This window comes from Bos javanicus, chromosome 28 (assembly GCF_032452875.1).
Source record: "Bos javanicus breed banteng chromosome 28, ARS-OSU_banteng_1.0, whole genome shotgun sequence".
NCBI lineage: Eukaryota > Metazoa > Chordata > Mammalia > Artiodactyla > Bovidae > Bos > Bos javanicus.
In genome coordinates this window covers 27,149,296-27,166,829 of record NC_083895.1, presented here as the reverse complement: position 1 = coordinate 27,166,829, position 17,534 = coordinate 27,149,296, and the positions used below count along the sequence as shown (strand labels likewise).

Sequence of the window (17,534 nt, the reverse complement as noted above, 5' to 3'; positions counted from 1 at the left end):
CCCCAGGGTGTCTGAAGCAGGACTATAATCAAGCACATATCTCCAGTGACATATATAAACACGCAAGTAAATAGCTTCAAGGCAGCTGGGGTCAGGTTTTAGAATTGGGGTTTAGGTCAATGGATTGAGGGGAAAAAAACCTTTGGTTATCAGAGCTGGGGCTCTTTATTACCCAGCTGGTGTTTCAGCATGCAGAGCAGATGTTCAGTACTGGGACTAAGAACTCAGGATTCTCCCAGTGAGAGATCTCATTTATTCACCACCACCACTCCCAGTGGAGGGAGGCTGGCCATTTATGCAATTCCATTAACTCAGGTGGAAGGCCCAATCAGCCAGCCTGGGGGACTGAGATCTTTTGGGTGACAGATTTCAAAATGAAAAACTCCCTGACAGTGTCTCTCTGGCAAAGGATAAAGGCAATTAAGCTCACAGGGTCAATGAACATCTCCCAGCGTGCTGACAGCACCCAACTTCAGAATAAGGCTGCTGGGAGGTCAAAGAGGGCAGCACGCTAGCATCACAGAGAAATATGAATATGCACTTCAGGAAACAAGGAGCTCACAGGAAGCAATGTCCACGCCAGCCTAAATAATATCACTCATACTTCTGTGGCCAGAGCTCTCCAAGACCAAGATCAACTTGCCAGAGAAGTCTGATGCTATGACATCAGACTGTGTCTGTTATCAGCTGTGACCCATCTGGCTTATACATGACACGGAAGAAGGTCTCCCCACAGTCTGCATGACTCACATGGCTCCCAACCACTCCCCTGCATGACAGGTATTTGTATATGTGACTTCCCTCCCCAACAGGACCTTAAGTTCTGGAATGGAAGGTGCTACTCTGTATGCCTGGAGTCAAGCACTGAGCTGGCACATCTCAGGTGCTCAAGAAGTGTGTGCAGAATGAATGGACACTTGCTCGCTCTCGCTGCTCGCCAGACACCCCACATGCTGAGTGGCCTCTCCCACCCTCAGCAGCAAACCCTACTGAGGATGCATATGGAAATGTTGTTAAACCTTAGCTTCAGGCTAATGCTTCTGTGCTTTTAATTTTTAAAATGTTTACAAGAATACAATCACAGTGTAATTAAACAGAAATTTGGGGGTGAAGTGGGGGGGTGGTAAATTGGCAGATTGGGATTGATGCATACATATTATTACCATATATAAAAGAGATAACTAATAAGAACCTACTGTATAGCACAGGGAACTTTACTCAATACACTGACCTATATGAGAATAGAACCTAAAAAAGAGTGGATAAATGTATCAATATAAGCGATTTGCTTTGTTGTATAGCAGGAACCAACACAACATCGTAAATCAACTATACTTCAATAAAAATTAATAAGGAGAAAATAATTTAAAATACACTTTCAATGCTGCAGACACCACAGCTGTGTGTGTCTCAAAAAAAGTGAGATAATATACACTTGATGGGTGATCCTTTTGTGATCACCTGGCTTCCTGCCCCTCTCGTCATCCACCCCAAATCTCCCCTTAAGCGTCCCGTAGGTCCTCTCTCTGACTAGTAAGAAAGGGTGGGACTCACAGCTGCTTCCCGGGGTTGAGCGACCCCCGGTCTATTTCCCGGTCGAACTCGGTGCGGATGTCCTCCAGGGCCCCGTCGTCCCCAAAGGCCCCCCACTCGGTGTTGACGCACATCCTCCCCTCGTCGCCCTCCACCAGGTCGATGTGTCTCAGCTCCTCCATGTAGCACGCGTTGGTGCCGGTACCTGGACGAGGGAGACGAGATCAGCAGCTGTGACCACACCACGTCACGAGAGAGACGGCAGCGCCAGCTGGAAACACCAGCCTCAGGAAGGGACAAGGACAGGGTGGGCGTTACCAATGATGAGGCCGACTTCACACTGCTGGTCGTCGTAGCCACAGGTCATCATGGTCCCCACTGTGTCGTTCACCACAGCCACAATGTTGGCATCATAGTCCTGGAGGGAGAGAAGAGGGGGTCACTGCCCACTCACATGTGGAGCAGAGATCACCAGCCTTTGAGATAGACTGGCTGGAGGGCTCCCATTTCATAGTCTCCGCTGCTGCTTTCATCACTGCAGGCACTCAAATTCACCACATTCAAGCCCAGTGATCACGTTATGGAGACAAAAAGGTGCCCTTCGTTATTTGGCTTACAATTCTTTTCAGTGTGCAGTTGACTCATAGGGCCACAGACCTGTGTAAACATCCCAATGCATCCGTGTGCCTTCTGCATTTGCTGCAACCCTGGCATGCTGCACTCGATCACACCAGCTCCCTGCACAGCTGCCCTCATGTCAAAAGGAGGCCAACCCCTGCCCAAGAGCTTGGCTCTTTGGTAGCACCTCGGACGGCTCTGCTTTGAACCAGCCCCAATCTTCCAGACTGTGAGCTCTCACTGCTCACCTGCCTCGGTCTTCAAGGACCCACACCCACCACACCGCCGCCACAGGCCATGCACTACTGTGCCCCAAAAGAACCTTAGTCACACAGCCTTCTCCCCACACTCCCCAGCTCTAGGTGGTCAAGGCAAGTGGCTAGTGAGAAGTTACCCCACGCTTTTTGATGGCTTTGTCAAGCAGCTTCACCACATCAGTTCCCTCCACGCCGCTCGCTTTAAATCTCTTTGTCCAGGTGATCAGGATGGCCTGCATAGGAGAGCACAGAGGGGTTGGAAGAGGGCTAGGAGGCCTCCGCAATCTCCAGGTCCCTGGGGAGTCTGCTCAAAGACAGTGACTCAAGGGAGTCTGCTCAAGGCCCGGGGGGCTGGCGGGGGACACATCACATCGGGTAACAGACCCAGACTCTTATCTCCTGTTTATCCATCCACACAATGGAATTCTCTGGGGGCTGCCACAGGAAAAAAAACCCTGCTGCTCACACTCAAACACAGTCAGTGGCTGGCTAGTGCGGTGGTGTCGCACAGCATGCAGATCTAACTGGTGTCAACGGCACAGCCAGACTTCATTTAGAAAGAGAAATGCTGTTATTACCTGATCACCTTTCTGTATCTTCAAACCAGACCTTGGTTTCCATGGCCCCAAGGAACTTTCTTTCGTCAGAGCCAAATTTCGAAGAGAAACAAAATGCTAAGATAATTCTGGGCTACTGTGCTTCTAAGAGCCAAGTCCTGAGCTTAAAGGATAACACTAACTGTGATTCATGCCTCTTCCACAAGTTTGGAATGTAACTCCCATTTGTAAGCGATGACTCTATGTATACAGTATAATCCATTTCCGTGTGTATATTTCTAGAGAAACACTAAGGACAGATACCCAGTGGTTATTCACTTGAGACTATAGAAGCATAGGAATTTTACGTTTTGCTTTATACCTTTATATTATTTCAATAGTTTTACATGTTGCTTCTGTATCTTTTTCTTTAAATCAAGGATCCAAGAAAAGAATATTGTTCTATGTGACTATTCCCCGAGTGCAGGAAGTCATTATAAATGCGGCTTGTTTGGGAAGAGCTGCTATTTAGGCCCCGTCGTCTCCAGGGTGACACAGGGATGGGGAAATGTCCACATTGAGTCACCCTGCGCTCCGAAAGCCGGGTAGCCTCCATGAAGGTTGCATCTGGAAGGGCAGGCAGCAGCCTGCAGCTGACCAGGCATTCCAAAAGCCCCCAGACACTGTTATCACCCCTTCGATGCTCAGGCCCCCCAAAGCCTTGGAAAACACAGTGCTGTGGAAAGAACGTGAACTGGAAATCAGGACATCGATCCTATCCCCACCACTTCTGTCCATTTCCTCGTGGGCAGTCTTCCCAACTCCTCTGAGGGTGACTCTGTTCATCTGTCAAAAAAGGCAGCTGGTCTAGACACTCTTGAAGGTCCCAGGCAGCCTTGAGGAGCGGGCACAGGCCTCCAGATGGGTAATAAGACCCTGGGATCCACTGGCTTCCCAGCAGGCAGCATGCCCGGCTGAGCAAGCCCTCCCCAGAGAAGGGTCAAGGCTGGCAGGTGGCGGCCACACTTTTGGCTCTTTCTCCGCCAGGCACCATCTGCTCTGCTCTGCCCTGTGGGGCTCTTGTGCCCCCGAGGACGTTCCCTATCCACTTCAGCAACGCCTTCTTTCTTGGAAGACAGCACCTCTGCCAGGCAGGCCACATCTGTGTGCAGCTTTCTCCCAGGGCCTAGCCCAACCCACAACCCACAAGGACGGTACTCGGTCCACGGCCACTGATGAACAAGCAAACAGCCAGCAGCCGCTTCATTCCCGGCCCATCTCCTTCCTCTTCCGGCGGGAGCAGGGAAGTCTCACCCTGTCTTCTGCCCAGGAGCGTGGCTGTCAAGCCTCAGCTCTCAAAAGCCAAGGGAAACCAGTACTGACAATGGTCCTCATGAAAGGCCACTAACCCTGCTTTGTTTTCCTCCACATGCTTGAGTTTAAGAAATGGTTTTCTCTACCAAATGGCCACGAATACCGTGATTTGTCACGAAAAATACACATATAACTGAAGCAACTGAAAAATAAACATGGTTATCATGACCTTACATTCATTCTACAAATGCTTCTGAAAAAAAAAATACAAGACACGCAGACCATCCAGTAAGAGAAAGGAAAAGGGTTCCTTAGCATTTCCCCTCTGGGGTGTCTGGGAAGCCTGATAATCCCAGAATGTCTTACCTCGTCTATTCTGGATTGCCGACAAGGGAAAGAAAATGTGAATCCCACAGGTAATTTCTTGTCCTTGATTTTTTTTTTCTCCATGAAGTCTCCCAGGCACTCAGCGACGTGATCAAAAAGCTGGAGGAAGCACAAGAGAGCAGTTGGGAAGGAGAAAGAGGACTTAGCACTTCAGGAAAAATGTGAGGGATTCTCTGCCCAACACGGAAAGGAGCCTGGCTACCCTTGCTGCCCGTCCCAAGGCACCTGGCGGCCAGGTGGGGCTTTCCCTGGAGGTTCAGTGCTAAGACTCCCCATGCTTCCACTGCAGGGGATGTGGGTTCGATCCCTTGTTAAGGAACTAAGATCATGTATGATGTGCAGCACAGTCAAAAAAAAAAAAAGGAAAAGAGAAGCCAGGAAGTGCATGACTGGCAAAGAAGAGTCCCTTGAAAACAGCCTGCCTCGTGGGCCAGCACGGCTTAGGAGGCCTTTTTAAGCCTTCACATGGCCTCTTGTGTATCACCTGGGTACTAAGATGTATCATCTGGGTATTTAGGAAATGTGAAAATAAGAGAAAAACAGTTCATCCTCCACTACACACAGGCCATGGACCGCCAGCAGCCACCCAGGCAGAGTGGCCATCTGGCCCCTTCTCTCTAACTCCATCTCTCTCTCCCTCACTGTCAGTTCCAGAAGCTCTGTGAGTCAATTCCCTAGCCTCCAGGCCACTTGAGTGATCTCACAATCTTCGAGGTATCCAATTTTTACTTTTAACTCAAGTTCAATATGCATGCAAAAAAGTGCACGTATCCTAGGTGAAGGGCTCACTGGATTCTCACAAGGTGCACCCACCTGTGTCAGCACTGACACCCTCCCGTGCAGTCACTGCTACTGCCACCCACGCTCACAAGGCCTCGCAAGCCACTCTGACTTCCAACGCCCTTTGCATGGTTGTCTACCACGGATAAAAGGAACAGCAGTGTGCACTCCGTGGCGTCTGCCTTCCTTTCCTCTACATTATGTGTGTGGGCCATCCACGTAGTTGTGTGCTGCTTCTCACTGCTGCACAGTATTCTATGGTGTGAATAGACTACGATTTATTTAGTGAACTGAAATTTAAGTTCTACGACATGTTGTAGAACTTGCTGGCTCTACAACATGCTGCCAGGATATGCATATGTATCTTAGAATCCACTGGAAAGAAGTCAGAACACTGTTCCCCTAGCCTCTGTGTGAATACTGTCAATGACGGCAAGCTCATCACCTCTAAGGCAACTTCTTGGATTTATCCAATACCTCCCTCTTTCTCTAAAGTATATCCAGAACTGAATATAATATTTCATATGTGCTCTGATCAAAAAAAAAAAAAAAGCTTAGTTAAACTAAGAACCTCCCTTTCTCTTAGCTCTCTACCTCCATTAATATAACCAAACCATATATACGCTCTTTTGGCAACCATGCCACAGTCTAGGTAACCCCTCTTTTTTTTTTCACGTGGCTGTCATCTAACACTAGGCCTCCCGTGTACATGGGATTGACACAGCTAATGGAGCTTCTTGAAGCCCAGAGAATGCAGCGTTTGCAGGGCTGAACCACAGTCACAGGAAGAAAGCTCAGCCAAGGCAAGGCCAACTGCCTGAAGGCTTTCTCTGCAGGGTCCTTCCCCTCCCCCCCACCATATTCAACTTATAGTTCTATTCAGGTTTGATTTTAACAAATGTGTCCAGGAGAGAGCCCACGGGAAAGGGTGGAGTCCATGGGGGTAGATCCCCCCCAAATGCCTGAGGAGGGGGCAGGTCCCCTCCCCTCTCCTTCTCTTCCCTCCTCATCTAAAGGGATTTGGGGGGAGACCTATACAGGGGAGGAGGCTGGTCCCCAGGCTGTGGGGGTGGTGCCTGGGATAAAGGGCTATGGAGGAACAAGAACCCAGACCAGGGAGGAGTCGGGGAATGGCACAAGGACCATTTGCCAGAATCCACAGCTTTCTGATTCCAGATTGAATTTGCAGATAAAACACAACTAGACCATAAGCAGCACCCACTTCCTCTCCCCGCTAGGGCTCTGGTTCGAGGGGAGAAGAGACAGTTTCACCAAAACCATGGTCTACTCACTCCAGGCCACTCTGTCGGAGCTCCCTGACAGATTGAGGGGACAGAGGAAACCAAAATTAAACGTCGGATAAATTGTGTAGGAGGAACCCAGGAAGGACCCAGCCAGAGCTGGGCCAGGCACCACGGCTGCCCCTACAGCCACTCTGTAGAGTCTCCTTGAGAAGAGGCCGGAAGTCAGTATTCCCATCCCCATCTTTCCCCAGATGTCTCTGACCCAGCTCTGCAGTCTGATCTTCCTGCCAAAGGAAAGGAAACCTTGTCAGTTCTGACTTGGGAGCCTCTGTCCCTGAGTCACTATTACTGAGGCCATGGTGACAGCGGCAACTCTGACCAAGGAGACACATGACCACCTTCCCTGGCAGAACCCAGCTAAGCTTCCTGCGACCTACATTTCTGAGCAACGTAAACCCGTTACTAAGCCGGACAGCTCGCCCCACGTCATCTGCCGGAAGAAGCTCCAGGCTCCCCGTGGCCCTCAGGGGAGCCAGCTGGGCGGAAGGCAGGCAGGCTGCGGGCAGGAAGAGGCAGGGAAGTGAGTTACACAGGGCTGGGGCGCTGGAAGCAGCCTCTGGATTGAAGTCAAACACACCCACCCCTTTGCACTCTGCTAAAAAGGAAATGCCATTTGTGGGATGCCCCAACGCAGGGGTGACAAGCCTGCTCAGAATAGACAGGAAGCTTCCCCCAGGCTAACTCGTGTCTGACCAACCAAAAAGGGAAGTTATCCAGCCTCTCTGCACTCAAAATTTTAGTGACTAAAAAACATTTTTTTTCTTTCCTGACAGCATGCACATTTATTTAATTTAAATAAATTTAAGTTATTTATTTAGTATTCAAAACTCCCCAAGCTAAACAAGTGATGTTTTAAGAAGGACGCAATTATATTTCTGAAATTATTAACGCTTAAAACTGTGCTGACACTTTCAAGATACTTTATTTCTGTGTGTGTTATGTGTGTGTGTGTAGAGCAAGAGAGAAATAAGGGTAAAACAAATAGTTAATTGGGAAATCTGGATAAAGGACATAAAAAGCTCTTTGTGCTTATCTTAAAGTTTTTTTGAAAGTTTAAAATTATTTAGAGTAAAAGGTTTTAAAATCTGTTAAAAATTCCTGCCTATGTTTGAACATGGGATCACAGCCCCAAGAATTCAGCACAATTCACAGGCTGTGAGTTTGAGCTGCTTCACGGGCAAAATGGGGCCCTTTGTGGACTAGAGTATTCTATAGGTCAACAAGACATATCAGAAAAATGGGCCACCGATATTTATTGCTAACCTCACACCAAACTTCTAGACGAGAGGTTGCCTCTTCATCCCTATTTTTCAACTGCCAACCCTCTCCTCCTTCGATCTCTTGAACCTTCCTCCTTGCCCACACATTTCTACACTCTCAAAAATTTTTAGTAAAAACACTAATTAATTTATTAATTAATTAAAAAGAGTGCCCCACATTGCTAAAACTGTCACATCTGGAGCCAGACTGCCCAGGTTCAAATCCCAGCTTTATCGCTTATGTGCTGTGTGACCCAAGGGGCTGATCACTTAACATCTGAACCTCAATCTTCTCATCTGTGAAACAGGAATAATAATAATATCTACCCACAGAGTTGTAATGATGATTAAATGAGTTAATCTGTATAAAGGGCTTATATCAGTGACATACATAACAAGTTCTATGCAAGTATTTGCTCTAATAATATTATCATTATCCTCATCAACATCAACATCTTTTCTTTGCAAACTGCTTGAAAGGGGCAGCTGCAGAAACAGCTGCAAACAAAGTAATCTTGGAGCTGGGAAGAAGGGGACAGAGGCTGGGACAGACAAGGTCCTGGGGGCAGCAATTAGAAGAGTCATTAGCTTCGGAACTCTGAAACAATAAATATTCACGATGTGTGAGAAAGCATGATACACAACTGTATGATCTTAATTACATAAAAATGGACACTTAGTTGTGTAAATACACAAACGAGACCTAAAAGGACACATCAAATGGTAAACTGCTCACGAGTTTGGATGACTGTGTCTTCTGCTTCTTGTGTTTTTTGGTTTCCTAGTATGCACATGTTAACTTTTAAGAAATAAATGTTTTTCTAAAAATCTTAAAAAAAAAAAGTCACTGCAGAAGTGATGTAGCATGCGTGCACCTGAAGGAGGGCATCCCCTTAATTTACAAACCCTGCTCCTAAAAAGCCAAGACTCACAGGAATGTCCATGGCATGGGGGGCAAGTCCCAGAGGTGAAGGCAGGAGGCAGAGGTGGCTCCTCCCAAGGGCCATGGGGAAGAGTGACTAATCAGTATTTGTTGGCAAATAGAAAGAGCAAGATGCCAACCGGAGGCTGCTGGCCACCTGCAGAAAGGAGCAGTGTGGCGAGCACTGGGCAGGGTGAGGAGACCCACTCGCTGGAAGCCTTCATGCACACACCTTCATGCACACACTGAATGAATGAGCCAATCTCTGCAGCCCTGTTATGGAGGGATAGCGGAGAGACCTCTGGGCAGGGGCATCTGATGAACGATGCACCCGTTTCAGTGACTGATAAAAAGTGGCCTAAGGACAGTGTCCCCATCAGTGCTCACAGTCTGAAAAGCTCTGAACACAACCCCTGCCCCTCCTCGCCAGCAGGTGAAAGACCAGGATTAGCCCTTTTCTCTGTTAGAAGGAAAAGGTGGGATTTGCATTAGGTCCAATCCATGGGAATTTAGGAACAAGGAGGAGTCAAGAGAAGGCGCTGGGCTTCATCCCAAAGTCCAGCCCAGAGCCATTAGGTTTTCTGCAGAACTTAGTCATGAACCTTGCTGTGAACACACCCTCCCTAAAACAAATATTTGGCAAGCTCTGAATAATACATATCCTGACAACAGCCATGACCTAGGAGGCGAGCTCTGAATGGGAGGGGAGGGGTCAGAACATCTGCAGGAGACGGGGAGGAGCAGAACAGGACCAGAAATGACTGCAAGCCTGTCAAGGGCTGTCCACAACCTGATCACAGGGTCCTCAGTGAGCCTGCGACCTGCCACCCACCACAACCAGATGGGGAAGCAGGAGGGTGGACAGGCCCTTCTGAGCACGCACATGGCCTCGGCCAGCAAAGGAAGGCAGCCCTTCCGCTGGCAGGGGTTACAAGTGTGAGAGGAAGGGATGGTGACTTTCCAGGCAAGGCCCTGCCCTCGCTGCTTTCCATGCCAAGGTCTCGTAGGAGACTATTCAGTTGGGAAGCCAGGAGCCCTTTAGAATAGTCCTGGGGCTCTGAACTCAGATTCCTGCTGTCCCACAAGGTGACAGCCACAACTGACGAGGCCGAGGCCTTGGGGGACTGGGTGAGGAGGACAATGACTTGGAAGAAGGGCTTTCACCCAAGGGCTCTGCTGTCCCTCTTCTGGGGAACCACCCCAGGATCCTTAGGGAATGAATGCATTTACCCGCTGGGCCTCCTCTTTACACCCCTCACCTGACAGGCCCCGAAGCTGAAAGGACCAGTAGCCCCCTCCCACCCTCCAGCTCATTCACACGGTGGGGATCTCTTCAGGCAGTCATACCCTTCCACCCGGGAGTCCTCCTCTATGTATGCCTATGATGGACTCGCCCCAGGGCTCGGCCCACCACTGCCCTGGGGCTGGTTCCTGGGGGTACCCTGGAGCCTGATGCTTAGGCCACAGGGGCTAGTCAGAAGGGAAGTAGAGACCCACCTGGCTTCCACTGCCATGCATGATGTTCTCCGGGGTGTCGTAAACCTCAGACTCCATATGAACAGCCTGGTTCTGCTCGTGATTCACCTGCACCCGCAGAATTCGAAAGGAAGATCCGCCAAGATCCAGGGCGATGAAATCTCCCTTTTCTGTTAGGGAGACAGTAACATCACATCAGATTCAAGTCCCCTGGGAAGGCCGCATGCTTCACCCACTTCTCAACAGGGTCTGGCCCCACTTCACCGTGCTTTCGGCCACAAAATAGGAGTCATGTAGACCCCATCACAGTACAGCCCCACCTGGAAGAGTGGGCAAGAGAAGCCCTCTCCCAGCCAGGCGTCCCTAGGCAGACAGCTTCACACAGTCCTGCTCAGTCCCAACTGCAGGAGAATGGAAGTATGAACTTCATTCAAGTACGAACCATCGTTCTCCAACCCTTTACCCCTTCTCACAAATAGCTTTGTTATCCATAAGGTAAAAATAAAAACAGCACTTCAACTCAGAGAAAACCCTACATCCGAGGTCTATTCCATGCCTTGAGTTCCTTTCCCATCAGCTGAGACACCAATTCCAGCTAGTTCATAGCTCCACTGATTCCCCAGGGGATTTTTTTTAGATTGTAGTAAAATATACATAACATAAAATTTTCCACTGCGACCAGTTCTCAGTGTACAACCCCTTGACATTAAATATGTCCACAGTGTTACACAACTACCACCACCATTCTCAAAAATTTTCATCATCCCAAACAGAACCTCTTAACCATTAGGCAGTAATCCCCCATTTCCCCCGTCCCCAGCCCCAGGCAAACACTATTCTACTTTTTATTTCTATGAATTTGCCTATTCTAGATATTTCACATTGTATCAAGTCTCCAGGGTTGATCCCTGTTTTAGCTTTTATCAGTAGTTTACTCCTTTTTTCAGGCTGGGTGATATTTCATTGTATGTGTATCCATTCATCAGATACTGGACATGCATGTTGTTTCTGCCCAGGGGATGTTTTTAACAGAAGTCCCTCCTGGTCAAGAGTAAACCGGTTTACAAGAGTCAACCGGCTTGAACCAGCGTTATTCCTCACGACCAGTGTGAGCAGTGATTGGGGTGGACCTCAGTGGGTTAGAGAAAGACAACAGGCCTGTGTGCCAAGACTGCCACAGAGCACCAGTGGAGGTGGCTGCGATGAGAAACCAAGCCACTAAGCCTCCACCCAGCATTCTTTATCCCAGGTCCCCTCCAAAATCAATGAAAATCTGTTAATTTTACTTCTGATGCTACATTATCACTGTCTCACCATCACCTTACTTTCTTGATGATGACTTTTGAAGCATAAGAGTTTATAATTTTGATGAAGTGCGACTTATCTTTTTTCTTCTGTGGCTGATGCTTTTGGTGTCATATCTAAAAATCCATTGCCAAATTCAAGGCCACAAAGATTCGTACCTATGTTTCCTTCTAAGAGTTTTATAGTTTTAGTTCTTACATTGAGGTATTTGATCCATTTTGAGTTAATTTGTGTACATGGTCTGAAGTAGAGGTTCAGCTTCCTTCTTCGGCACATGGATTGTTGCTGCTTGGTTGCTGAGTCATGTTTTTTGTGATCCAACGGACTATAACCCACCAGGTTCCTCTGTCCATGGATTTCCCAGGCAAGAATACTGGAGTAGGTTGCCATTTCCTTCTCCAGAGGATCTTCCCGACCCAGGGATCGAACCCATGTCTCCTCTGAATCTCCTGCGCTGGCAGGCAGATTCTTCACCACTGAGCTACCAGGCAGGCACTGTCAAATAGCAATACCATTTGCTAAACAGACTATTCTTGCCCTCACTGAAAAGTCTTGACACCCTTGTGAAAAATCAAGTGACCATAAATGTATGGATTTATTTCTGAACTCTCAATTCTTTCTTTCCCCCTGTTTTGAGATGTAATTGACACAGTGAACACTCAATTCTGATTCATTGATCTGTATATCTATCCTAACAGCAGTACCACACTGACCTGACTGCTTATGAAAATTTGAAACCGGGAAGTGAAAGTCCTCCAACTCTGCTCTTCTTTTGCAACATTGTTTTCACTATTTTGAGCCCCTTGAAGTTTTTATTTTTTTTTTAAGTAATGGATTATTGGGTTTTTTTAAACTTCTGTTTTATAAACTGACACCCTCTTTGTATTTGATTCCAACAAACTTTAGGCTCTGACACACTGCTCTATTTCTGGAACTTAGAATGGTTGTTTGGCATATAGTATGAACACAACCAATATTAATACTTGAATTAATGAGGGTGGCAAAGGAATCGAGGAATAAACCAAAGACATTTACAACTGAATTTCTCTTCTTATCCTCACAAGCTCTTTGAGGGAAAAATCACAAGTTAGGATTCTTTACATCTGCCCTTGGTACCCAGGGTAGTTTAATAAGTGCTTGGTAGCTGCTTGATCACAAGGGTTGGTGGCCCATTCATTCATTCAAGGAAGTTTGGCTTCTTGTTCATTAAACAGGAAGCAGTCATACCACTGACTGGTTGGTTGTTTTCTTAGTAACAGCTTTACTGAGAAATAATTAAAATATCACTTTTGATTTTATTTTTATTACTTGGCCATGCCACATGGCTCAAGGGGGCATGGGCATCAAACCCATGCCCCCTGCAATAAAAGAGTGAAGTCCTAACTGCAACAGTGGCCTACCAAGGAAGTCTCCATCTATCACATTTTAAAGTGTACAGTTTGGTGAGTTTTAGTATATTTACATCACCACTACTATATAGAAATTTTTCATCATCCACAAAAGAAACTCTATACCCATTAGCAGTCACTCCCCATTTCCTCCCAAACTGCCTCATCCACTACCAGCCACTAATCCACTGTCTGTCTCAGAGATTTCCCTATTATGGACATTTCATTACAATGGACACATATAATATGCGGTCCCCTGTGGCTGACTTCTCTCATGTTCCATAATGCTTTCAAGGTTCACCTGCACTGAAGCATATACCAGTACCTCATTCCTTTCTGTGACAAGTTATATTCCACACTATGGATATACCACATGATGTTGCTGACTCTTAAAGAGATTGGAATATCAGACCATCTTATCTGCCTCCTGAAAAACCTGTATGCAAGTCAAGAAGCAACAGTTAGAACCAGGCATGGAACAATGGACTGGTTCAAAATTGGGAAAGGAGTATGTCAAGGTTACTTGTCACCCTGCTTATTTAACTTGAATGCAGAGTACATCAAGCAAAATGCCAGGCTGGATGAATCACAAGCTGGAAACAAGATTGCCAGGAGAAATGTTAATAACCTCAGATATGCAGATGATACCACCCTAAATGACACAAAGCAAAGAAGAAACAAAAAGCCTCTTGATGAAGGTGAAAAGAGAGTGAAAAAATTGGCTTAAAACCCAACATTCAAAAAACTAAGATCACAGCATCCAGCCCCAACACTTCATGGCAAATAGATACAGAAAAAATGGAAACCATGACAGACTTTATTTTCTTGGGTTTCAAAATCACTGCAGATGGTGACTGCACCCAGGAAATTAAGAGGCTAGCTCCTTGGAAGAAAAGCTATGACAAACCTAGACAGTATATTAAAAAGCAGAGACATCACTTTGCCAACAAAGGTCTGTATAATTCAAGCTATGGTTTTTACAGTAGTCATGTACAAGATGCGAGAGCTGGACCATAAAGAAGGCTGAGCACTGAAGAAATGTTGCTTTCGAACTGTGGTGCTGGAGAAGACTCTTTGATCCCTTGGACTTCACGGAGATCAAGCCAGTCAGTCCTAAAGGAAACCAACCCCGAATGTTCAGGAAGGACTGATGCTGAAGCTGAAGCGCCAACATTTTGGCCACTTGATGTGAAGAGCCAACTCATTGGAAAAGACCCTGATGCTGGGGAAGACTGAGGGCAGGGGGAGAAGGGGCGACAGAGGACGAGATGGTTGGATGGCATCAGCGACTCAATGACATGAGTTTGAGCAATCTCTGGGAGACGGTGAAGGACAGGGAAGTCTGGCGTGCTGCAGTCCATCAGTCTCAGAGTTGGACACAACTTAGCATCTGAGCCGATAGTCCAAAGGAAAGAGATCAAGTGAGGCTGCTAGGAAGAAGGTGTCTCAGCTTTGTGAGAAATTCTGACCCTGATGTCACAGGTCATTCAAATGAGTTTTGGGTTTTCCCTGAGTTCCCATCAGAATCCTAATCCCTATAGTGCTTACACTACTACTGGGTAAAAAAGTAAATGGGATATGAGAGGGTCCCTTCCCAGGAGAATGAATTACTAGAACATCAGAAACACTTAAGTTACTATCATTCATTGAGCCCTTCTGTTCTCCAATTGCTAAGTACTTCTTCTGTCTCATTTTACTTTTAACCCCTCTCCACTCTGTGAAGTAGGTACTATTATGATCCCCACTCTGCAGATGAGCAAGTAAAGTCTAGGAGGGGTTAGGGAACTTGCCCAAGCACATAGCCAGTAATTGCCAGAGCCAGAATTTGAATCCAAAGCCCAAATACATAGCCATTGGATACAACTGCCTCTTGGACAGACCTCAGGAACAAGGATCCCCAGGGACAGCATTAGCGTGAGATGTCAGCATGTCAGGAATGGCTACATCTCTCTATAAACCACTTGTATACAGGGAAACAACACACGCAAAAGCGGACACTGTGCTAGGATGAAAATATGGGTGCTTTTCCTTCCTAACATTTTTATTTAATTAATTTATTTACTGTTTTAATTTAAAAAATAAAAAGTTATTTATTTCACATTTTGCACTGGCTTTCATCATAACTTAAAAAAATAGCTTGAGAAATCTTGATAAATCAGTCAGGTCAAAAGTCTCATCTTCAGTTGAATCAAGGGACTAGGTAAAAGCAGGTTCTTGTGCTCAAGTTCCACGTGATGGGGGATCTCTTGCTTATTGGTGTCATTGTCAACACACAACAGGTAAGAGTTTTTAGCCCTTTGTGCATGAAGGAATCAGGTTTCAGGCAGCACCTCTGAAGTCCCAGGTCTCAAGTTTTCAAGCAGGATAAGTTTAAATGATCTCATCTGTCTCCAGGTCAGGGAAGAACCTGGCCTTAGGGTGCATGGGGCCGGCCCACACTTCTGCAGCTCTGTAAGACCCCTGCCCCGTCCCAGCCTCCCACCACAGTCTGTCCATCTCACTTCTTTTTTTTTTTTTTCAACAAACACAGGTCAATAGGGTTTCAGGGAGTTAGGGGCAGAGAAGGAGACCAGAAAAGTTAGTCTTGAGATGATTTGTGAAGGGGCCTTTCCCTGAAGGCATTTTACAAGCAGTCACTGTTAAGCCCAATGCAGCCCCTGATCCCTTCCTGAGCAGTGACCCTGATTCCAGGGTGTGTTTGTGCTTGCTGAAAGAAATGGCAGTTGGCATCTCTTCTGTAAATCACATTTGCAGCACAGGAAATATGGGACAAATATTAACTCACCTACTCAATCTATGGATAAGGTAGCTCCAACCAAACCTGCTGAATGACTTGCTCATGGTCACGCCTGCGGTAAGGCCAGGGCCCTTCCCTTTCCTTAGTCACTCATATACTTGCAAATACTGGGATGCTCATTAATACATACACACACACACACACACATACACATAAAAGTTTTATCTTCCTCATCCGGGTGATGAGCAATTTGAAGGCAAGGGTAATTTAGCAGGCTTACTTCCTTTTTCCCAGTACTGAGTCCCATATACAGTAGACAAATCAGAAAGTGTTTGCAGCTAGTTCAGTTAGAACACCTGGGTTAAATGCATGGTCTGTTCAGCCCTATCCTCTGCCAGGCAACGGACATCAAGGAATGACTTCTGGCAAGGACAGCAAGGTGTCTGGAAAAAAGCTTTGTTTGCTGTCTGGCGTCTCTTTAGATAATCACCCTTCCCGTTTTGTCATCTGAATTGGGGTTGGGGTTGATCGCCTGTTCCATGTGACCCAAGAGCATCCAGAGTCCCCAACTTTGGCCAACGTGATTGGTTCAGGGTGGGCACGTGACCCACATCAGCCAATCACCACCTTCTCCAAGACAACCTTGGGACCTCTAGTTTGGAGATGTATCAGCTACGACCGCTGGGGCTCTCTCTGCCCCCATAAGGGACAGGCAGCCTACAAATGCAGAGAAGGCGATGGCACCCCACTCCAGTACTCTTGCCTGGAAAATCCCATGGACGGAGGAGCCTGGTAGGCTGCAGTCCATGGGGTCGCAAAGAGTCAGACACGACTGAGCGACTTCACTTTCACTTTTCATTTTCATGCGTTGGAGAAGGAAATGGCAACCCACTCCAGTATTCTTGCCTGGAGAATCCCAGGGACAGAGGAGCCTAGTGGGCTGCCATCTATGGGGTCTCACACAGTCGGACATGACTGAAGCGACTTAGCAGCAGCAGCAGTAGCCTACGAATGAAGCCTTGGTTAAGAGACAGATGAGGCCTTGGTTACAGGAGCCAACTTACAACTACATTTTCCATTATGTGAACCTAGAATTCCCTTTCTTGCTTATACAACTTTGAGTTAGATTTCTTTCAGTTACAAGCAGAGGCTGCTGGGTTCAACATTCTTTATAGGCAATGGGCGCTCCAAATACCAACTTGCCCTCCATAAAGGAGGTATCCTCCCCTTTATCTCAGTTGGTCCCCCCATTCAGAGTCGTGGTGTTCAATCACCCAGCTGCAGAGGAACCAGAGCTGTAGTCTGTAGGCTCATCCACATTATGAGGGGTTTTGGGGTGGCGGGGAGACAGCCTGCCTTTGCTTCCCCCCTTTTCTTGTCTCCTCCCTCCCATAACATCACAGGGATGCTGGTGAATTCTGAAAAGCTCTGACATTTTCCTCCAGGGCTAGACCTCTACATTTAGGTCTGATGGGTAGGGGTCCTTTGGCCGCATCAGATGAGAAGGGCCTTCCAAAGTTGGGAAATTCTTCCAAAGAATTCTTCATTGTTGTTTAGTTGCTAAGCTGTGCCTGACTCTTTGTGACCCCATGGACTATAGCCCGCCAGGCTCCTCCTTCCATGGGATTTCCCAGGCAAGAATACTGGAATGGGCTGCCATTTCCTTCTCCACGGGATCTTCCCAACCCTCAGAACGAACCCACATCTCCTGCATTGGC

General features: G+C 47.1%; 1 protein-coding gene across 3 annotated transcripts in view; it reads right to left on the bottom strand.

The window, feature by feature from the left end:
• HK1 (hexokinase 1) overlaps positions 1–17,534 on the bottom strand; it is a 131,843-nt gene that overhangs the window by 29,335 nt on the left and 84,974 nt on the right. For all 3 annotated transcript variants that reach the window (XM_061405185.1, XM_061405186.1, XM_061405184.1), the window contains 5 exons: positions 10,408–10,556; positions 4,625–4,744; positions 2,546–2,641; positions 1,852–1,951; positions 1,555–1,738 (listed from right to left, as the gene is read on the bottom strand). In XM_061405185.1, the coding sequence (XP_061261169.1) occupies positions 1,555–1,738; positions 1,852–1,951; positions 2,546–2,641; positions 4,625–4,744; positions 10,408–10,556 (649 nt within the window). The remainder of the gene's footprint in view (positions 1–1,554; positions 1,739–1,851; positions 1,952–2,545; positions 2,642–4,624; positions 4,745–10,407; positions 10,557–17,534) is intronic.